The sequence below is a fragment of the Vicia villosa genome, unplaced genomic scaffold (genome assembly GCF_029867415.1).
Source record: "Vicia villosa cultivar HV-30 ecotype Madison, WI unplaced genomic scaffold, Vvil1.0 ctg.000217F_1_1_3, whole genome shotgun sequence".
Lineage (NCBI taxonomy): Eukaryota > Viridiplantae > Streptophyta > Magnoliopsida > Fabales > Fabaceae > Vicia > Vicia villosa.
The window spans coordinates 808,032-832,218 of NW_026705081.1; the positions used below are offsets into that span (position 1 = coordinate 808,032).

The window sequence follows — 24,187 nt, forward strand, 5'->3', positions numbered from 1 at the left end:
AGGTATCATATGTGTTGTGTTATGGTCAACACCAATTTCAAGAAATTCAAGATATTAGTTGAAAACAGGTTTAATGTGCAACAAAAAAGTTGAGAGTTGATGGTGGTGGTGAGTACACCTTAATTGAATTTGTCCGATTTTGTGAAAAGAAAGGGATTAAGTACGAAGTTATAGAACCTTACATAATGGCATCCTTGAGCGAAAGAATAGAAGTACCAGGTACATGTCTAAAAGCCTCCTCAGGGAAAAACAAATGCCAAATTATTTCTGGGGTGAGGCTACTTCAATTGTTGTCTACATCATCAATAGATGTCCAATAAAAAAGTTGCGCAACAAGACACCTTATTAATCTTATTTAGGAAAGATGTCAAGTATTGGATACATCAAGATTTCTTGTTTATTATGTTATAGACATGTACCTGAGCAACTCAAAAGTAAGCTTGATGATAGAGGTCAAGTCAAGATCTTGGTTGGCTACCATTCCGTAGGTGCCTATAAGTTGTCCTTACAAAATGAGAACAATGTGGTGATTAGTAGGGATGAGGAGTTTGACGAAATAAAAGTATAGATCTGGCTCAATTCAATGTGGGAGGGTGAAGGTTAAAGTCACATTAAAACCACTCTAAGACGATGAGCAAGAAGTATAGGCTTAGATTGAACCTGCACAACCTCAGAAAGTGAGAAGACCAACAAAAGGCAAAACTCAATTAATCAAACTGAATGATTATGAGAAGTTTCCAGATCAAAACATAAGAGAAAATAGTGGACTAATTGAAGAATCCATGATGGTTGAATCAAAGTCAATAAATCGTGTTCCAGCCATGAAAGACAAAAACTGACAAGGTGTAACAAATGAATAGATCAAGGCCATTGAAAATAACAAAATTTGAGAAATGGTCAATTATTCAAGTTAAAAGGCAATATATTTCAGGTGAGTTTTCAAGTTAAAGTTAAAATCAAATGGTGAAATTGCCATGTATAAGACACGATTAAGACTTTCTTCAAAATCCTAACATTGATTTTAATGAAGCATATGTCCCATTTACTAAAGGTATATTTGAATTGATGTAATGTTATAAAATAAAAATATATACAATGTAATGAATTAATTTGTTGTTACGTTAAATTATATAAAAAAGTACACAAATAATAAAACGATTCATAAAATGGAATCTCATTCCATTCTTCTTCGTTCCATTTTACTAGTTCAATTCATTTCCATTGAAAATCCCTTTGGCAAGACTATTCCCCCTCTTTGAAATTTCAAAGTTTAAGGGCTTTTTATTGGTTTACACTTTTCACTCTCTTTTTGATTTAACAATAAAAAAGTAAAAAAAAAAAGTGCCCCATTTCTTTACTCAAAAAAAAAAAAAAATCTCTTTTTCGTTAACCCTAGCAAAACATGCAGCCGCCACTGTAACTCAACGACCCCGCCGCTTCATCCTCCGCACCGCCGCGACGGCATCGTCTCTATCCCCAATCAACCACCTAGGTATGTGCATAACCACCTGAATGATCACTTTATATAGTCACATATCGCCACTCCATGCAAGCGCACCAACAATGCACCCTTCCCGTAGATTCGTTCTCCGTTTCTTCCCTATCCTAAACCAATTCCGTTCATTCTCTTCTTCACCGCAAGAACTTGAACATGCTCTTACTGCATTAGTAGAATCCAAAAACTATGTCAAAATCCCCGATTTCATTACCAATGAATTCTCACAATCCCAATCCCAAATTTCAAACCCTTTCAAATTTTTATCTTCTTTTCCGCATAATTTACAAATTCAAATGGTTGATGAAATGTTGCAGTCTTTTATACCTATCAGACCACGCTATAAGCCCAAGCTAGCTTACTCTTATCTTCTGTCTTACATTCTCCAAACTCCTCAGCCATTCCCTCTTGCACTTGCTGTTTTACAACGGACTTTACGTTCTGGTTGCTTACCAGTTCCTCAGACTCATGTACTTCTCTCGTCTGCTTGGCTCAACCGGCGGCAATGTGGGTCGGAATCTTCTGTAGCTGGTATTTTACTTGAGATGCAAGCAATTGGGTATTATCCTGACTGTGGTACTTGTGGTTATATAGTTTCGTGTCTTTGTGCTGTTGATGAATTAGCGGAGGCGGTTAATGTTGTGAAGGGTATGAGTGGAGCAGGGTGTATTCCTGATTTGAATTGTTTTGGGGTTGTGATTAGTGCAATGTGTAGAGTTAAAAGGACTGTTGATGGATATGATTTAATGAAGGAAATGGTGGTGAAGTATGGGTTGACGCCGGATCATGGAACGGTGGTGAAATTGTTGGCTGCTTTACGGAGGAACAAAGAGATATGGAGAGCGGTTGAGGTGATTGAGTTTCTGGAGAAGGAAGGGAATGATGTTGGGTTTGAGAGTTATGAGATGGTGATTGAAGGTTGTTTGGAGAGACGTGAGTATGTTTTGGCAGGGAAGGTTGTGATGGGGATGACTGAAAGAGGTTTTATACCATATATTAAGGTGAGGCAGAAGATAATTGATGGGTTGGCGAGTGTTGATGAGTGGAAGATGGCTTGTGCTGTGAGACAAAGATTTGCGAAACTTAAATCTTAGCTGTTGAATTGTTTACAGTGAGGAGGGTTTTGGTTTTTAAGCTGAACAAGTGACTATTGCAAAGACACGTACCGTCTGTGTTACGGTGTCATTATTCTTTTCTCGATGGGAATGCTGTGATAGAGGATTGCAGCTCAAGGATCTTAGATTTGCAAATCATTTGGAGGTATAATCTCTTATGTTATTGCATGGAAAGGAGTGAGCATATACACGAACTTAGTTTTATTTGAATTGTAAAATTGATGTTTCTTCTTAGCCTGACTTTGATGGTTGTATTATATTCAAGAAAATTAGCCTGTATACGATACTTTTAACACAAGAAAATGGAGTAACTTCATGTGTAAAGGAAACAATATTAGAATATCAACTGCATAGATTATAAAATGGTGGGAAATGTCATGTTCCTTATGCTTTATATTCCGGTTCCAGTCATCTTTCTGTGATTATTTCATGATTTTTCTGCAGGTTGCTAACCTTATACATGTTTTAACTTGTGCAATCACAAAATATAAACAAACTCTGGGGAACAATTTCTTGATTGGTGAAAATGATGAGAAATTGAGCTATGTGTATTGTTATCTGATATATCTTGCTATTTTGACAATACTTGTGGAGTTTTCTTTACCTTGTTGTTTCTAATTTGTGCTCCTTAAAAAATTTCCTTGTCTAGCTAGTAGCTACCTACATTTGAAATTCAGTCAATAGTTGCTGTCTTCCTAAAACCTTTTATACTAAGTGTAAACAATATTTCTTGAGCTAACACCATTCATTTGTATAACTACAACAGGTCAATTTTCCTATCATGCTGCTTAATGCTTGACAGGGTAGGTAGCATCCATGGCAATGCCACAAGTTCCATCTTTATCCTTAATATCACGCTTCATCCTAACATAACCCGATTCACCCCAGTCGTTTGCCCATGAATTTTTGACAATCCAATACTTTTCACCATTTTTTTCTCCATACCCAACTATAGTCATACCATGATTGAGGTCCTTTCCACAACTTCCAGAGAATACTCCTTTTGAATAAAATTGAAATGCATAGCCTCCGGCATCGGTTGCAACGGAAACAGGCTGATGGGCAACTGCAGCTTTTAGCATTTTCTCGTTGTGAGCAGGTACATTTTCATAGCCGCTTATAGTTACCACATGGTTTTTAGCTTTAGTTTTGTTACATTTACCATTTGTTCCTGTATAAGGATATTCTTTGGCAGTGGCTAGCCCTCCATGCGTTTTGATGTAGTTGAATGCTATGTACATGTCGCCACCTTCGCAACCTTCATTCCCACTTTTAGTATCACAATCTATCAACTGTTGTTCTGATAATGAAACTAAATTTCCTGTTTTTATCTTGTTGATGCCTTCCACAGCTGCCACTGCTGAGAATGCCCAACAACTTCATGCATCAAGTTTTATACCATCATCTCAGCTAGTCAGCTCTAAACCCAAATTTAAAAAAATGTTTAAGCATGATCTTTAGCTCGCGAACTCATCAATAGATAAAATATTAGAAGACTTCAAATATGTTTAGTTCTTATGCAATCCCTTAAGATAAAGAGTAACTTTCTTTATAGATATACTACATGAGACTAATTTATCCTGTCAAATTCAAATTGCAAACTCTTAAACACTTCATATAAAATTCTTATAGACTTAACGTTTGGTCGTGTTTGGAACTGAATTTTCTACCTTTGGGCAACTAACTACACGAAGCTCAATTCTGATTCTGTGGCTAATTATTTGCTTGCATTTTTTTTTTCAGTTTTCTTTTACTATAAAGATTTTTTTAAATGGCTGCAATCTTCTACAGTTGAATTTTAACTGTTGAGGATCGTGGTTAGTGTATGTTCATATATCATACTGTTATATCTGAGAAAATGAATAAACTTGGTTTGAAATAAATTTTACCGCAACGGCCTTGATCTTTGACATGTGTAACCGCACCTTTCTTCCTCCAATCTAGGTTTCTTGGAAGATCTCCATGTTTATGATATTTGTTTTTTTCCTGTGCATGCAACCGAGGTAGAAAACCTAGATACCTAGTTCTGAATTCTTCATTTGTAAGATCTGCAAACCTGTTATCTGTGAGCTTGTAAGAATAGTTTCTAGAGTTGTGGAACTCTATAAACTGAACATTTGATTGGTAAATGTCAAAACAAACTTCCCATTCTTCTTTGTCCCTGTAATGTCGTCTGTGTCGTTTCAGCCAAGTTTGATACCTCTTCTTCATAACTTCTGGATTAGTTGAATTCATTTTATGCATTGCAGGGCTTGCGCTTGCAGTTATCCATAGGTTGCACACGACAACAAGATTGAGGATAACAATGGTTAATATTATGATCATCTTCATCTCCAATTCTTAATGCATATAGTGAATGATAGCATTAGCATTAATTGGTATTTATTATCTTAATGTCTTGTTTATTTTATTTATTTATGTATGCATTACAATGCATATTAATTTCTGTTTAAGAGACGTTTCATTTGCATATTTATGTATTTATTTCCATGTGTTTGGTGCTTGAGAGTTTTTAGCAAGACAAGAATTGTGTATCTCATGTTCTGTGCATGACCATAATGAAGACGCACATGTCTTGTTAAGAATTTTCCATAATTTAGGCAGTTTCAGTTGGTGTGAATAGTTAATTCTTGTGTTGGCTTATTGAATGGATTTAAATTGAACAAATGACTCAATTATAGTCCGCAGTCACCCAAGAGCACTTGGATGAGATGAAAAAGGATCTCTTTCCTCTTAACCAGAGGTATTGAGTTTGAATTCAATTGTTAAATTTTTTGAGTGAGACCAGAGGTATTGAGTTTGAATTCAATTCTAAGCATGCAGCAGTGTTAAATTTTTTTGAGTGAGACCAGAGGTATTGAGTTTGAATTCAATTCTAAGCATGCAGTAGTGTTAAATTTTTTGAGTGAGAGTTTTGTCGTCTATTGTGGATCTCTCTCTGGCGCAAGATGCACTGGTCTTCTAATAGAGTTAAAGAATGTTCGTTTTTCTTTATATTTTTCATTTCTATTTGATCGCTAGTACATTGAATCTACAAACCCATGTTTGTCTAAAGTTAATGTCATCTCAATTTCTCAAAAAAATATTGAACTTCTTTTTCTTAGTCACATTGGTAAGATATCCCACTCAACATGCCTAAGAACTTAAAGATGCCCTTAATTATAATATTAAACTCCACGAAGGTGCTCTTAATCATGTGCTATGTCAAACTTTTATCTCCTTATAAAACTAAATTAATTCAAGTTAAGATAAGATGATGGAAGAAGGTACTTAGAAAGACATATATGCACATTCTCATAGAGAGAAAGAGAGCATATACCCTACATGTGGGAATGGTTTGGGGACAAAGCAAAGAAAGCATATAGTGCATGGAAACAATTCACATGGGAGCATAACATGATCTTCACTATAACCCCTAACTTTTCCCTCTCTTTCACAGCTCATACCCCAAATCCCACAAGTCCTCACAATTCTACACGTCACACCCCATGCATTACACATTCTGATTCTCGCATCCATGCAGTAAGTTACATCAATGTTTGATTGAGATCGGACGGTGTAAATTAAAAAAAAACTTTAAAACCTAAACCGAACAATCTAAACCGAACAATCTTGTTCCAAAAACTTAAAATCAACTTTAAAACCCAAAACCTATATATAATATCAATCAAACAATCACTAAAATTTCAAATTACACTAATAGAAAAAAAAATCATGTATTAACCACTACACTCATTATAAAAAATATCTTATAGATGCACATGGTCGTTGTTCTCCTCTAAGTTAAAGATCATTAAAGATCACAAACCCATATGATTTCACCAATCACTAACTTCCTTAAGTGGGGTTGGTTCACTTTCCTTTTGTCTTAGAGACAATCAATTAACCTTTAAAATTTCATCAAGAACGTGGACACGATTCATTCGAATCAAATCCAATACCTAATTCTGTTTTCTTTTTTTACCTAAAAACAAACTTAAAAAACACACACTCTAATTTAAGATATTTTTCTTAACCACCTCAAACAAACCTAACTAAATTGGTTAATCAACTAGAATTCAACTTTTTTCTTAACCTAGTAAATTACGAAAAAAAAAACAAAAATATCTAATTAATTAACCTTAGATTTTCCATGATCAAAGAGTTAAAATTAGTATATTCTGATTGAACAATATATAGATAGAGAAGAGAATAATGTTCCAAAATGGGACCTTATTTATAAGATTAAGATAAGGGTATGTCACTAAATAGAAGGTCACAATGGCACGTGGTGGCTGATTCCCACTATCTATTAAACCCACTGGCGACTTTCCAGTTACACCGTTGAGTCCCTCTTCCCAGCTGTTCATAGCTGTCCATTCCTTCTCCATCCCCATGTGACCCTACTCACACAAGATACCCTTCCATTTTTTTTTCATTTTTTTTATTAGGATTTTATATCCTATAACAAAATATTTAAAAATATTTTACATCACAAAAAGAAAAAAAAGAGAAAAAAAAAGTTCATGATTATGTTGTTTAATTAACTTTATAACTTTCTTCCCTCTAACATTCCCCAAAGGTTTCTGGGGTTGTACATATAGGGTTGTGTTAGAGGCTCTTCACCTTCATTTTTCATTTTTCTTCTCCCTCTCTCTATCTCTCTATCTCTCATTCATACATTGCATATTATTTTCATGCAAAAACATCATTAACAAAAACAACAACATATTTAAGGTTTGCGAAAATTCCTGTTAAAATGGCACAATTACCTCCCAAGATTCCAAACATGTCACCAAGTTGGCCAGATTTTTCAACTCATCAAAAAAACATCATGCCAACATCCATTTCATCCAACAACATTGTCTTCAGCAGCAACGTTAACACAAACAATTATCATCAGAATCAAAACCCTTCATGGGTGGACGAGTTTCTCGACTTCTCATCCGCTAGGCGGGGAGCTCACCGTCGGTCCGTCAGCGACTCCGTTGCGTTCCTAGAATCGCCAATGCTCGATGATTGCAGCGGGAAAAATGGTGAAAATGAAAACAACATTAATGATGATGACCATGAGTTCGACAAGTTTGATGATGAGCAGTTTATGTCCATGTTCAGCGATGAAATAGCTGGTGTGCATAACATGCCGCCAATATTGTCCTCGTCGAATGCTTCGAGTCCTTCTGATCAGAACTTTGTCAACAATGAGAATGAGAATGAGATGATGAATAAGCAAGAAGAGAAGAAGGAGAATGATTTGAGAGAGATGAAGAAAGAGGAAGATGATGAGAAGCAATTGAAAAATGAACCTGATGAGGTTGAAAGCCAATGCAAACAGGAAAATTCACAGCCTCAAAATAATAACAACAACAATTCATCTTCTTCGAATGACAGAATCACCGATCCTAAGAGAGTTAAAAGGTAACATATGATGAAGCAAATGCATGTAATCTTGTTCTTCAAAACTTTACGATATTTTCTGCATTATTTTTCTGTTTTGAAACTGAAACTGGTTTTGGTTTTTGTATTAGAATCTTGGCGAATAGGCAATCGGCGCAAAGATCGCGAGTGAGGAAGCTGCAATACATATCAGAGCTTGAACGAAGTGTAACTTCATTGCAGGTTTGTGATAACTATAATAATTGTTGAAATTTTATGGAAATATTTATGTAGTATTATAGAATATAGAAATTTTATGTGTACTAGTATAGTAGTAGAAATAATGAAATGATGATAATGTTATTGACTTTTTGTTATTGTGTTGACCGATATTATTGAAGGCCGAAGTTTCAGTGCTTTCTCCACGAGTTGCATTTTTGGATCATCAACGTTTGCTTCTAAATGTTGACAATAGTGCTCTCAAGCAAAGAATTGCAGCCCTTGCTCAAGACAAGATTTTCAAAGATGGTATGGTGATTTTATTAACTTTCTAGCATAGTAGTTCTTTGAAGTTGGTTATGGTTAACCATAGAGGATTAATAAAACCAGATACTCCTAATAAAACTAGATACTCGTATAATTAGTCAAAATGCGATGGACTAGATTCGTGTTAGTCATTCAGTTAATCTGGCCAACTCAACTAGAATAGAACCATGAAAATCAATCTGCGTTCAATGAATGAGTGGCGATGGTTTTTTATTCGAACATAGTTAAAAATGGTTTTTTAACAAGTGGATAATCCGTATCCATTCTAACCCAAAATTCAGATATTATTGGTTTGGGTCGCGGATAAGGCTAAAACCAGCCCAAACCGAACTATATAAACCCTAATTAACTAGAGTAGGCAAAATTTACTACTTAATAAAGTTGCCCTTCTATTAGCTTTTATAGTGAAAGTTTGATACAAAATATTTATTTGATTAGATTTTATAAGGAAGAAACATGCCATTAATTATAAGAGTGCATACATAGTTTTGTTGAATGAATTTAGTGAAAGTGTTTCTCCTTGCATGCACACATATTTATGTGTCTGTATATGATCATGTGCCTTGTCTCAAACTAGTTAATACTTCTCTAGTGTCCTGCTCAAAGTAGTTGATACTTGTATTTTGATTTGCTACACTCATAAATTTCAACTATTTACAAACTCGGCATTATGTTATTTGTCCGAAGGATCAAGATCAGACGATTTATTTTTTTTGTTTTTACATATAAGCGAAAAATAATCAAAATTTATTTTGCTATAGTAATATTTTGAATCCATGCAGCTCATCAAGAGGCACTGAAAAGGGAGATAGAGAGATTAAGACAAGTATATCACCATCAAAACCTCTCAAAGATGGAAAATGGAACAGGTTCACCTTTACCATCTCCATCACAACAAAAGCCATTATGTGATCCTCAGCCAGAAAATGAACAACTTCTCAATGTATGACTCAACCCTTCAAAGAGAAGAGTACTCACACTATATATCTAACTAGCTACCTTATATTATCATACCCTGATTCTTTTACTTTTATCAAAAGAATTTGCACAATTTTTTATAATAGAACAAAAAATAATTAAGATTTTTTTTTTGAAAAATGTAATTGGATGAATTGTATATTATACCTTATCACAATGTCATCTTTCGTTAAGTTATTATATATTGTGAATTTTTTTTCTCTGAGTTCATGATAGAAAGCACAGTCGATATTCTGCAGTTGATTGTACAATGTAGTCGATTATAGATCATTGAGATATTTGTCTATGTTCAACTGCAATGTAAAATCGGATGCAGAATATCGATTATGAAAAAGGAAAGTGAATTTATTGAGAAGAGTCACGTTATTGGGTAGTACAAGTAGGGTTTAGTTTCTGTTAAAGAAAGAGAGGAAGCACGTGAAGTGTTTAAGTTAAAAAGAAAGGGACCACACTCAAAGTTTGCATGATTGGAATGCAGGGAAACACATGTGCAGCAGTGGCATCAAAAGAAAGGGTGGAAGAAACAGTTGTGTCTGCTTTAACTTAATTTATTATACTATCTATATAGAATAGAGGTATAATAGTAATGATAATGTTTGTTGATGATTCTTTCACTTCTTTAGTTTTGTCTTTTGATTCTTGTGGAGTGATGGATATTGTGTCACCATTGGATTTAATGGTTTGGTTTGGTTGTAATCTATTATAATTATTATATAATCATTTTTATTTGACATATTAATTAGAAAAAAATAATTATAAAATGTAAATAGTTATCATCAGTTTGACTCAATTTGTGATGTATATATAATGGAGTTTTAACTGTTTCATTAGTTTTTGTGGGGCATATGGAAATCTTGGTAATGGATAAGGTAATGTGTTACTGTAAAACTAAGGTATGTCATGACAAAATTCTGAAAAAGTTAGATAAGATTTATTGTTGACAGTAGTTGGATGATTTCATGACTGGAATGTACGATATTTGAAGTTACATAAATACAGTTTTAATTAGCTTTCTTAGATGTTGGCAAATGATCACTTTTTTCTCCTATTTTTCAATTTGTTTTTAGTGGAGTGTGTATATTGTTGATTAATTAAATGATTGGAAGTAGTTTTAGAAGGTTTGTAATTTGAAAATGAGAAAGAATCTTTAAAATTATTATATTGAAATATAAGATAATCAAATGAAATATTCAATACATAAAAACTATAAAAATTGTAAATTTTAGAGACATGATGCTCAATTTGATAATAACTTTTGATCCAACGGTGGATTTTGTTATACGGATATATGGTAAAGAGTTATCAGAAATGTCATGTTATTAAGTTTGAAATCTTAATGTCATTTGATCTTGATTTATATATATATATCGCATATCATATGAGAATGACATATTTATATGAGAATGTGAGAATGAATCCGAACCATTGAATTTTAAAATAAATGGTGGAGATTATGAGTGAATCTTTTTTTTCTCTCTCCTACTTCATTTATTTCAAGAAATTAAAAATAGTGCAAAAGGTACTCAACCCTCGCAAACAAGAGAGACAAGTCAAGTAGAGTAAAGAGTCCACAAAAGGCCTAGCTTCCAAATGTGACCAACTAAGGACCGTAGTCCCCTTGAGTTTAGCAAGGAATAATTCCAAGCTAATATTTTGGCTAACATGACAATCCTTTTCGGCCACTTTAAAAAACCACATTTCTATTAATTCAAATAAATCAGCAGCATACATCAAAATTAACAATTGCAATTTATACTTAACATTACCTTTCAAAGAAATCCGAAAGCACTAGGGGATGTGCATAGTTGAATTCTCCTCCATAATTCTTTGAATATCAAGTTAGGCAAAGACCTCCTTCGAAACACTAGCTACTAAAAGACACCTCAAGAACATATGGATAATGGATTCATCTAATCCAAAGCACATTGGATAAACCTCATTATGAATACCATTTATAATCCCCCTTCTAGCTAACTCGCCTATAATTGATAATTTATTTTGAAGAAGTTTTCAACCAAATAATTACTAAGCTCCTCATCCTGTTGAAATTGGATTTAACAGAGAAGCTCCATGCACTTTGCCACCTCACAAACTCATCTACAAAATCTTGACTAGGTTGACCATTATGTAGGATGTTCAACAAATCTACTAACTTCTGGCCATCTGCAACTCATAAAAGAGTGAAGGTTTGGTTGAAAAATTTGATTTGGGGATATTTGAATGTCCTTTGGCTTGACCTCTAACTTCATTCACACAAATGGGTTGGGCTATAATTTTTCTATGGGCAAAAGCAAGCCCATTAAAATCAAACTAGGGACCAACCTCACAAGATAGGCCCACATCTGAATTTTCGTTAATAGTAGCCACGCTGTGAAAATCTTCTGAATTAGAAAAGCATGTCCAAGTCCAAAAATAATTTTTCCATACGTTTTGGTTTATTAATAATTACTTTAAGAAAGTCGTCTTTTTCAGCGCCCCAATTTTCTTCGAGACTTAGTTTTCCACACGCAACACACTATGATTTGACTTCTTCTCAAAAGACTGAGTTACCCTAGCATCCTGCACCAATTGATATTTGCTGCTACTTACGTTTCTAGCCTCCTAATCATAGACTACTAAATCTCTACTCCATCCGTCTCATAAAAAGTGTCTCATTTGTAACTTTTCTCTGTTTCAAAATAATTGTCCATTTACAATATCAATGCATCATTTATTATTTTTTCCCACTATTATACCCCTATTTATTAGATTTTCACTTTATTCAACTACTCTATTAATTACATTTAATAGGGATATTCCAGTAAAAGATATTAAGTTTATCATTAAAACCAACACTTCTAATCATTTTCTTAAGAATAACTTATTGCTCAAATAAGACAATTTTTATGAGACAGAGGGAGTAATTAATAGTGAGACCAACATCGTTCACTAAATCCATCACATTCACCATCATTCGATATGTTCATCTTAAAGAGACCAACAACTCCATCAAAATCTCCATATTGACCTATGTCTTCTTTGAACCAATCACCATATTTTTCATCAGAATCTGCTTCTAATCTTGACGAAGAATCCTCAGAAGAAGTGGGCATGCAAACCCTAAGTGGACATTGAGAATCTTCAACCACTTTGATTCTAAATATTTCTCCATTAATCAGAATGTTGAAAGCTTTATTAAGGACCGAATTATTGATTATTCTAACCATAATGCAAAAAATGTCCATCTTAGATTGCAAGCTGGTATTGTCATCTAAAAAAATGTAACCGCCTAAAGATTCCATCAATAATTGAAAAAAATCAGGATTTCATGCATGACATGGAACAACATATCCCCAAACCAAAATAAACCTCTCTAAATTTATGATATAAGCTTCCCATGATCAGATCTCTTTGAACCACAAGATTAACGAGTTCCTACCATCCTCCACAAACACCTCTAGCTCACCTTCTTCTCTTTCCCCAAGCTAACAAAGGTTTGCACCCAATGGAGTAACTTAAATCGAAAATAACCTTCAATTTTGAAAAATCTTGAATATTGTAAGACACCCCAAACTTTCTACAATGCTAATAAATTGCTTATACAAATTTTACATTTCTTCCTCTTAGACATTAAACTCACTACGAGCAAACAACAGATTTAAAACTCGTTTGGGAAACCAATCGTTATTTCTCTTGAGCAAGTTTGCATAAGATATTGATCCTACAGCCCCACCCCAATCTTCCGATCCCTTGGTTTTAACCTTATGAACCAATTATTTGTTCCAATGACCTTTGAACCCTTCTATACTTGTCCTAGCCCATCCTTCACTAAACTATTCATTCTCGAAACGTTCTGGGGTGAGATACCTCTGTTTTCTATGGAACCTTGAGACGTTAACAAATATCTTTCTCTTTCCAATGAAGAGGTTGTCAAGCTTAGTTGCTAGTAACCTCTCATTCTCGACGTCAAAAATCCTTGGAAAATCGTACCTCATTCCCCTTACACCTCTTTTAAATAGGCTCACCACTTTGTCTATGTCTCTCAAGACTTTGAATTCCTCATACATATCTCTTGCACGACATTCTTCTAAAAATAAAGTGAATAAAATAGACGTTCGAGTTTCCTTCTCCTTTTCCTCCCTCCTATGTTGAGACCACACATTATACTTTGTAGACCTCATAAAAAATTTCCTCTTAGGATTTGAGCTTAATCCCAATCTCCATCACGATGTATGGTGTCTATATTTAATTGCTGAATGTACAAAAAGTATACTGAAAGTTACACAGAGAGGATGGAAATTATCCCTCTATCTCTCAAACACCTTCAAACACATACCTAGTTTAAACAAAACGTGTATGTATATATATATATATGTATATATGTATATTTTAAAATGGTCCCTATATATGTGTTTCTATTTAAGTATCGTATATATATATATATATATATATATATATATATATATATATATATATATATATATATATATATATATATATATATATATATATATATATAGTTTAATGGACCATTTTAAACTACAAAAAAATTTCTCTAAAACGACACTTAAATAGAAACAAAAAAATTTCTCTAAAACGACACTTAAAAAGAAACGGAAGGAGTATAAATTTTGCAAGTTGGACCTAGGATAAAAGCTTGTGTATGAAATGACTTGGATAACAAGTGGAATCAAAACCTAACTCTTCTTTAAAGACTAATAGTCTCAAGAGGTAGGGCAAATTCAAATGATTCATTAAACAAACACCCCATCATTCAATGATGAATGATATGCTTACTAGAAAGAGAATATATTTTTCTTATTGAATGAATGAATTGTAATATTTGGGACATTGTTAAAAATGGTCCATTTGTCCTCTATCATCAAGTTAATAATGTAGTGGTGGACAAACCTAGAAATCTATGAACCAAAGAAGACAAAGTAAAAGTGTAGTATAATTTAAGAGCTAAAACTATCATTTATACCGTGTTGGCATAGATATGTTCTTATGTGTTTCACATTATAATATTTCTAAATGTTTGTGCAGCACCCTTCAAGTTACCCATGAGGGTATTACCAAGGTAAAAAGGGTTGGTATAAACACATTGACCCATGAGTAAGAATTGTTTAGAATGAAACCTGAAGATAAAAAATGCAAGATATTCTAAATGTTTGTGCAGCACCCTTCAAGTTACCCATGAGGGTATTACCAAGGTAAAAAGGGTTGGTATAAACACATTGACCCGTGAGTAAGAATTGTTTAGAATGAAACCTGAAGATAAAAAAATGCAAGATATGCAAAAACATTTCATTCATACAATAAATCACTTAAGAACTTTGTTTTTTTTTTCTAAATTAGGATTTGACTCATAAATTCCTTAGATACTTGAACCTCAGTTGAAAACCTAAAGTCATTGTAATTTCTAAATCTAAGGATGTCTGCTAATATGTTTGATAAATTACATAAACACAAAATTGAACTAAATCATGTTGATGAAAGCAAATAAAGAAATAATATAAAGAAAGGAATTGTACTAAAAGCTAGAGATATCAAAGACATGGATTTAGAAGATGAAAAGGGTCACATAAAGGAAAGTATATGTAGAATCAAAGAAAATCTAAAAGATACAAAATACCATAAAGAACAAAAAATATCTTACATTGTATGAGATGATAACAACACAGACACGTCAGATGAATATGAAATATAAGAAGCTAACATGTTTCCAATGACTAACAATGAAAGAAATGAGGAAACTTATGAATTTACTTATAATGAGCTCTTCATCATTTATAAATAATTGGCAAAATATCCTTTTTGGTCCCTTTTGTTTACCTCGGGGTTCACTTTGGTCTCTTAACTTCAAAAAATGTCATATTGGTCCCGTAACTCTTCAAAAGGTGTCATTTTAGTCCTTTTTGTCATATTAGCGACTGATTTAGTGATCAATTTTTGAGTTTTTCCATCGCTAATGTGACAAAAAGGACTAAAATGACATATTTTGAAGAGTTAAGGGACCAATATGACACTTTTTGAAGTTAAGGGACCAAAATAAACCCCGAAGTTAACATAAGGGATCAAAAAGGATATTTTGCCTAAATAATTCAATAATGATTTAGGTAAGTTAAAAAGAACTCTTTCCACTTATAGAAGAACAAATGTCTCTCTTGAAAATGAAAATGAAAAACTAAGGAAATAACTTGTTTTAGAGACAAACAATCTATTTTAATTCAAGACTCTCTTTCTATTTCTTCTGATACAAATAGATCTATTAGGTGTGCACCTTGAAAAGTTTTATAAAATAAAATTGAAGATTTTAATGACACACTTGATAAATTTACCAAAGGGAGAGATATATTAAATATTATTTTGGAAAATCAAAGAGGTATTTATAATAAAGCTGAATTAAACTATCAACTTGAAAATAATGCGAAGTCATTTAAACTTTTTTGTCACTTGAATAGGACCTATAATCATAACATGCCTAAATTCACTTATTTTGATAAATATGGTCATATTTACTCTTCATGCTTCATAAAAAAATAAAATAATGAAACTAATATAAAGTGGACTCACACTTCTTCTTCCTTCATAAAGAAAAATCACGAGACTAATATGAAATGGATTCCTAAAAATGACAAGTATTAAAAAAAAAGGTTATGTCTCTTATGATGATAATAAAGGTAGACTTATATGTTATGGTACTATTGGTATAACCCACAATCCTACCATTTGAGATGTATTAGCCTATTGTATGACAAAGGGAATGTTGTAGTGTTTGATTCTTTTATGTGTAGGGTCAAGATGTTTGAATTTTTTTTCAAAGTTTTTTGAATTTATAGAAAAAGAAAAATGACTATAGAATATATATGTGAATGCAAAGGTATATGTGAATCAGTTTCTAACCATAGATGATGTCAACTATTATCAAAAGAAATTTTAATGGCTAAAATAGTTCTCGTCAACCCAACATGAAAAACAAAGAAAATACCAATATTGGAAGTATAAGAACCTAAACATTTATCTTGATAGTCTCTGAACACAACTCCATAGACTGTAATGTAAGGACTACCATGAGGTGCATCAAAAATTCTGCCATGTTAAGAGTAAGATAAATGAACACAACTCCATAGACTGTAATGTAAGGACTACCATGTCAAGAATGGGATTTGAACCCACCCATGCCCTTTCGGAGCAGTACCTGAAACTGGCGCCTTAGACCAACTCGACCATCTTGACAATTATACTTTAGATTTTATTTTCTAAATTACAATGTGATTAGAATCTTCATAGGACATTTGAGATTATGCCACATGTATGGCTAGTATTTATTTATAATAGTATATAACAAGTGCATTGTCCTCTTTTGTATTTCATCAAAGAAATTAATGAAAGAATACTTAATTTTCTCAGGTAGTTTTTATCTTCTTCATAATGTTATAATTTATCAGTTTTTCATAGTTTAGTGATTTTAGAGTTTATTAATTGGTTCTTTCATCCTTGTACTCAAAATATTTCATGAATTATCTTTATTATTCAAATACTATTGTTACACCTTCATTTTTATGTTATCCCTCCTACACTCGTCCATTTCACTTCACCTACACCCCAATTACAACTCCGTTACCAAGTTTATCTTTTAACCATGAATACACACCACATGCACCAAATCCATATATTTCATATTCAATTTCTTATAATTCATATGTTTATGAATATCAAAGTTATAACAATTATCAACAACAAACACACAAAATATCACATCTCTTGGATCGTTATGATGGATCATTATGATGACTTTCTCAATTCACCACTTCCTAGATCCAACCACAACAAAATACAACACATACCATAATATTCAACCAACAACAAATACCCAACACACTCTAACACCTACCTCCTTCACCCCATTCTACTCATCACTTCACCGTTACAACAATAACATAACCATGCAACAAGCTTATGTCTATCCATAATGTCATTACCAACAACTAACATCAAACCCATGAGATTCATATTCACCATTTTCATGATAATAACAAATCAAATCCGTCCACAATCCAGCAAACTATTCAAAATCCTATGAATGAACTTTTCAAAACTTTGTAAAAATCTACAAAATGATTCGAAAGAATTTTTTTAAAGTTTTGTCTATCTCTCAAAACATCATCTAAACAATTTCTGATTCACAAAAATGTTCACAAAACAATATTAAAAAATATCAATGATAGACAACCAAACGACCCATCAAAAAAATATAACGAACCATTCAATGTTGGGAGACATTTCCGCACCATTTCTAATACAACTTTAGAAGAAACAGGAGAAAAAACTACCTTATTTATCATCGAAAACATTTTGCGACGAGAATTTTTTTGCTTCACTAGAAGAGTAAAAAACACCACTGATGGACGCATATGGTACAAAGTACTAATCAATATCAAACCCCCTTATTCAATTTTGATCCTTGGGAAATGTTTACGGTTATTGTGTGCTCCTCCATTGTGTATTGTTATTTTAGAACTAAAAGTCGTGACACATCAGAGAATTCTTTCAGTTTAGGACTCTTACTCTCTATTTATGTGTTTTCCTCACAACAAATTTTTTATACAAGTGACTTCAAGCACAAGAGAGGGTGGGATGGTGAAATGTGGTATTAAAAAATCGCAATTAATTTATATGTTGTAATACTTAGTAAATTATTTTAGTATTTTTAAGATCATAATAATATGTAGCAAAAAATAAAGCAGTAAAGTAAATAACAAAAATTAAAAGATAATGATTAGAGAGATCGCACTAGAAAGTTATCCAGGTTCGGCCGAATATTGGCATACTCTTGTCTCTAAGAGATCTTCTTGATATTTGACTATAATATTGAGATTTTATAGATTATGCCCACAAACCTTTGATACAAGAAAATAAATACATTTTACATTGGTTTATCCCGAACTAGAATTAAGCTTTTTCACGGGCTGAACTCGCAAACTGAGTAGAGATTTTACAGGATGATTTCAAATGTTTTATCTTAATAACAAAAATCAATTCTTCAAGAGTATCACACTCTTGAAAATAAAACAATGGCACAACACTAGTACAATTCTTTCCTCACAAGCATTTTCCACTCACAAGACACTAAGACAACTTTGGTTATTTTTTTTTAGAGAGAGAGAGAGAGAAGAGATAAAAATATAGAAGAATTAGACAAATCACGACTTCAATTGTGAAATGAAGTGTGGAGGAGCCTCCTTTATATAAGTAAAAAAATGATTCAAAAAGGAAACAATCCATGAGCCAATTAACCCGCCTATTTAATTAGGCACTTCAAATAATCAATTATTTATGGCCAATATGGAAATTTTGGATAAGAGACTGTTACCAATCATTAAAAGACTTTCATAACTGATTATGTAATCGATTAGCCATGTGATTTATGTAGTTCAAAAAATTCTTTTGATAAAGATGATAGTCTCCTAATCAATTAGCTAAGGCTTAAAAACATTTTTAGATGTTTTGTTAAGTAAAAAGAGGCTTAAGAAATGTTTTAAATATGTGTGTGTTAGTTGAATTAGTATTTTAGAAGTTACCTTCCTATTTTCACAAGACTCTGGTTAGTCAGACAGATACAACCATACGAGCTTTCACACTTTCTATCTTTCATAACTGTGAGACTTTCAAGTTTCTTTGTCATATACACCGATCATATAAGAACTTCAATATAACCTTGAGTCTCCAAATTTAAAAGGCTTGATAGGTATTTAAGTTAATCACCATCATCAAAGAGTTGGAAATATATCACCACCAAATTTAATAATCATTAGTGTTACCCTCATCAAAATACTAAGAAGGTTGTCAATAGGATCGTCAACTTCATACCTACAAGCACATATATCCATATTCTCTCCTTTTTTGATGATGTATGCACATCTCTCAGGGAAGTGGGAGAAGAAATGGTAGATTTATAATAAAGTTTGGAGTGGTTAAAATCCCCTCACATGAGTAGAGAGTATACACTTATTCTCCTGTGAGTATATTTCTCCCCATTTGTCATAATAAAAAAAGCGGGAAACAAATATAACATATAAATCATAAAACATCGTTTAAGGAAATGGAAGAAGAAGAAGAAAGATAAGAAGAGGCTTATAAGAATACTAATCCATGCATGATTTATTTAAGATTCCTAGTTCAGTTCTTATGGAAAAGAAGCTTTCTTTAGGAAGTTATTTTGTAAAAATATTTGCGAGTAGATTATATGAGGTAACAAACTCAAATATGTATTCCCTTTTTTCAACATGATGCCTAATAAAGTGGTTCCTAACCTCAATGTGTTTATTCCGAGAGTGAAATATCGATTTTTGGTGAGGTTTATCACTGCTAAAAAAATACTCTTTACTTCAGTTGGGAGAAGAACTTTACCATTATTAGAGGCCTGAGGTAAACGAGGGTGTGATAGTAAGTGTTCTAAGTTCCACCATGAGCAAGTATCCATAGTAAAAATTGTATAGCACACAACATAAAACCACAGTTGTAAAATCCAAACATGATGAAAAATGGATTGTTCATTGGTTCAATATCTAGGGACATTATTTTCTCATTTTCAAATGGAAAATCACTACATTTCACCACTATTATAACTTCCATCTGTGGTGATATACACTTGAGTTTATTATAACTTATGTGGAATAATTATTTCACCAACTGCTCACTAAACATATAACCTTTCAATATGATTTAGAAAATAATAATATGACAAATTAAATTATATTAGAAGGATAATTTACACTAATCAATATATTTTGAGATTTATGCAATTCATTATCCATATCTCGCTCTTTAACCGTTATAATTTGTTTTGATGCTTCTAATTATTCAATCAACACTTTCATCTCTAATAGTTCATTTTACAAAGTATTAACTTTGCAGACATAAATAGTAGAAAAGAAAGTATTGTCGAAGAACTAGAAGTATTGAACAAAATTCTAACCGTTAAAGAGTGAGATACGGATAATGGGTTGCATAAAGCTCTAAAAACATTGATTAATGTAAATTATTTTCTAATATAACTTAATTTTGCATATTATTATTTTCTAATACAATTCAAAATGTTATATATTCAATGAGAGGTTGGCAAAACACTCAAACCATATACGATATAATAAACTCATCTGCTATAATATGCTGGCTGAACAAAATGAAATTTGCAATGTACAAGGAATAACATTAGCAATAGAAAACCTCAACAAATACATCAAAAATAACACAAACATGTATAAACAAAAACAAGAACTTACCTTAACAAAAAATATTAACGTACCTTAACAAAAACTTCAACATACCTCAACAAAAATATCTACAATAACACAAACAACAACATTTATCAACAAAAAACAGCAACTTACCTTAACAAAACAACAACATACCTCAACCAAAACATAAACACACCTCAACAAAAATAAAAATAACACAAACACCAACATATAACCTAAACAAAAACAAAATAACTAAAGAAAAATAAAAAACATACAACCTATAAGGGTTTACCGTCTCAACAATAAGAAAAACAAAAACCCATAAAGAACAAATATTTTGAATAACAACAACAACATATCTCATAACATGAATGGTGGAAAGATCTCACGTACATCAAATGTGAAGAGGAAGTTAAAGAAATAGGTTTCGTGTTTCCGTCTTGCATGTTTCGTGAGACCTTTCCTTGATCCATATGAGTAGGATAAGATATGTTGGAGTTTTGTAAATAAATGGTGTGCAAACGTTAATGAAAATTAGAACAAGGGGGTGAGAGAGATGTTTGAGTTTTTTATATTATGAGCTATGTCTTTTTGGTATATAAATGAGAAAAGTTTCGTTGATATATAGGTAATACTTTTCACCAAGGTTGATAGTACCAACCATGATGAAATGTCTATAACTAACACATTTTTAGGGTGTTAATGAGACACATTTCACAGTAGTTGCTACTGTAAATCTTGGTAAAAATTATTTTCATTTTAATATAAATATAAAAATTAAGGGGACGCACCCTTTTTGTAATGAAAAAAATGAAAAATTATTGGTGTTGGGATTCGTAGTGTGTCGTTCCTTAAACTATCACCACGGTTGTTGGTATGGACCTTGGTGAAAAGTGTTATAATAATTAAAAAAACACAAAGGCTCCTAAAGATTATTTATTACTTCGGCGGAATAAATGGCCTCATTAAGAGGATGGTATGAAATGTATATTTTGTAATATTGTATGACGCTAGTGTTGTTGCATCTTATCGGGATAACTCCAAGATTAACACTGTAATCACTGAGTTGCTATGTCATCCACATCATTTGAGAGCAACAACTACCTGCGACAATGTACTCTTCCTTAAAGTAGGAGTCCAATGTTCTGCAAATTTCTTGTTTTTTTCAAGTATTAATTGAATCTAGGGAAAATATGTCAAGCATACTTATTCATGATTTCCTTATAATTAATAATACTTTTAGTCAGATAATGTTTAATAGTTCTAACAAGCTGATTATTGGTTTGTCCCTATATTCTAATATTTCCCCATTAAATGATTCACATATATTGGTTATATGTAGGTCACATTTTGAATAGGTCTTAAAGTGTGATCTGCTCTAATATTGTGTGAACCTCATTCACTTCTTTTTAAGTAGCTTTATTAAAAAAAATTATCCTTCATATTATCCTTTCCCCTACTGGAATAATTGTAGTTGAAAATTCTAGTAACAGATAATCGATTTCGTATCGGATGTTATGACATCCACTACTGAACAGATACTTACTTTTTAGCAGTAAGTATATACAAACAGTAAAGAACACAGGGATTTAATTACCCAGTTCGGTGTACAACAACACCTACTCTGGGGGCTACTAAGCCAGGGAGGAAATCCACTATAAGCAGTGTTAATTCAGAGGTAAACTACCAGTTTACCCTCCTCACTTAAGACCTACCCAATGTAATTTCAATCTAGTGATATACCTGAGTTCCTACTCACTCCCCCTCAATCACAGCAGTGATAACAAACAAGCAAACACAAATAAATTCAACTTGAAGACACACTTTAAAAAATCTTGATCTTGCTTAAAAGCTTCAATCAAGAGACACAACACTCGTGCTTAAAAGCTTAGAGTGACACAACCAATTACAACTTAAACACCTTATTCCAATACAGTCATCAGAGTGACTATTGCTTGGATTACAAGAAAACACTAAGACACAAACACACGTAAAAAATCAGTTCACAAAATACAGAATTCTTCACTTCAAAATCTCTGCCTCTGCAAGTAGGATTAGCAATCTTCTGATATGCAGATCCTGGGCCTTAGGCCTAAAGTATATAAATTAGGTTTAACCAAGTTAACCTAATTTCCACAGTTTCAGGGTGCTACAATATAGGCCATAGGCGTGGTCTCTTATTGTTATACAATCAGCACTGAATAGATAGTTTCCTAACATATAGCCTGAGATAAATAAGGAAACATAACAGAAAACATAACAGCCCATTCTGTCTAGATACAAATGTCACAACATTCAGCATGACATCCAGTAAAAATCTGTATTAGCTAAGCACACAAATCCTGCAGTACACTACACAAGCATGTCATGACATCAGTCAAGACATCTAAACACAGACCTATATTTTACCATAAAATGCAGCCAATCACAAACATCTACAGTAGTCCTTGTTGCACTCCACAAACTTTATTTCAATTCTATCCTAGGGTATTTATTTTTCCAACTCTCATACATATACTTCAGACAAAGGTGTTGCTCCACATTATTACAAACACTTTAAACTGCTGGGACTAGGCCTTATAATATAATACCAAAAATCAAATTATAGAAAAATATGAAACAAATGTGTATGCTTAAAAAATAAGACATTAAAAATGTACCTTTGAATTATGTCCTTTGAATTTTGCCTTTTGAGTCATCAAGTGGGAGGTTTATGAACCCCTCCCAAGAGTCCTTTGTCTCAACCTTTACAACAACATAAGCAATTGTAATTTTTTTTTATTATTTCCACCCCTTCATACAAATGCGATCAACTATCCATCATAATCTCCTTTAAAAAAAATACATCAAACCCTATAAGTGGTCTACAACTTTTTGCATAACCATCCTTGCATTCCTCTAAACACACACACACACACACATACACACTGATGAATTCTTAACCTAATAAGACATGTAGTCAACATCCCACTTCTAACTTATTTCTGAAACTTCCAGCTCAATATACCATTTAACAGGGGTGTCTACAAGGTTACCCTATGATGAATTCTTAACCTAATAGTTTGACTCTTAGATGACCTAGATAACATATAAAATATGCAAATCAGATACCATTTGGGACCATAATGGGACCATTAACTACACTAAAAAATGCGTAAAGGTGGGTATTTATCATGGAGACAACAAAATATATACATGAGACAAAATGTAATTTCTTCGTTGATTTTCCATGATGCTCGTGGGTTGTCCATTATAGAAGAACTTCAATGATGGCATGAAGGTTGTTGATAGAGGAAAAACTCAAGAACACAAAACGTGATGATGGAGAGTAAGTCAAATGGTAAAACTTAATGGTGAATAAGGCGTCAAAGCGATGAAGGATTCCCCGATGGTGAAGGATGTTTGTAGCACGATAATGAATGCATGGATTCAATTGAATTAAATCGATAGGTTTAATCAATTCCTCTGACTTT

The 24,187-nt window shown here is 32.6% G+C and overlaps 3 protein-coding genes across 3 annotated transcripts; 2 read left to right on the forward strand and 1 right to left on the reverse strand.

Moving 5' to 3' along the window:
• Positions 1–1,236: 1,236 nt before the first annotated feature.
• LOC131625448 (pentatricopeptide repeat-containing protein At1g06270-like) lies at positions 1,237–6,387 on the forward strand. The gene is made up of 3 exons (XM_058896314.1): positions 1,237–2,755; positions 3,377–3,709; positions 4,860–6,387. Exon 1 carries the CDS (start codon positions 1,513–1,515, stop codon positions 2,587–2,589), a length of 1,077 nt encoding a protein of 358 aa, XP_058752297.1. The 5' UTR covers positions 1,237–1,512; the 3' UTR covers positions 2,590–2,755; positions 3,377–3,709; positions 4,860–6,387.
• LOC131625449 (zingipain-1-like) lies at positions 3,262–4,941 on the reverse strand. The gene is made up of 2 exons (XM_058896315.1): positions 4,500–4,941; positions 3,262–3,991 (listed from the first exon to the last, which is right to left on the reverse strand). Exons 1-2 carry the CDS (start codon positions 4,939–4,941, stop codon positions 3,399–3,401), a joined length of 1,035 nt encoding a protein of 344 aa, XP_058752298.1. The 3' UTR covers positions 3,262–3,398.
• Positions 6,388–6,844: 457 nt separating the features above from the next.
• Positions 6,845–10,316, forward strand: LOC131625438 (basic leucine zipper 34-like). Its single transcript, XM_058896305.1, has 5 exons — positions 6,845–8,007; positions 8,118–8,208; positions 8,367–8,493; positions 9,294–9,454; positions 9,968–10,316. The coding sequence occupies exons 1-5, from the start codon at positions 7,349–7,351 to the stop codon at positions 10,034–10,036; spliced, it is 1,107 nt and encodes a 368-aa protein (XP_058752288.1). The 5' UTR covers positions 6,845–7,348; the 3' UTR covers positions 10,037–10,316.
• The last annotated feature ends 13,871 nt before the right edge of the window (positions 10,317–24,187 follow it).

Excerpts from the sequence above, each read along its gene's own strand:
- LOC131625438 (XM_058896305.1), top strand. The coding sequence starts at position 7,349 with ATGGCACAATTACCTCCCAAGATTCCAAACATGTCACCAAGTTGGCCA. Across the intron at positions 8,209-8,366 it reads GAAGTGTAACTTCATTGCAG|GCCGAAGTTTCAGTGCTTTC; the intron begins GTTTGTGATAAC and ends ATATTATTGAAG. Across the intron at positions 9,455-9,967 it reads AAAATGAACAACTTCTCAAT|GGAAACACATGTGCAGCAGT; the intron begins GTATGACTCAAC and ends ATTGGAATGCAG.
- LOC131625448 (XM_058896314.1), top strand. The coding sequence starts at position 1,513 with ATGATCACTTTATATAGTCACATATCGCCACTCCATGCAAGCGCACCA.
- LOC131625449 (XM_058896315.1), bottom strand. The coding sequence starts at position 4,941 with ATGAAGATGATCATAATATTAACCATTGTTATCCTCAATCTTGTTGTC. Across the intron at positions 3,992-4,499 it reads CAAAGATCAAGGCCGTTGCG|GAAGTTGTTGGGCATTCTCA; the intron begins GTAAAATTTATT and ends AACTTGATGCAT.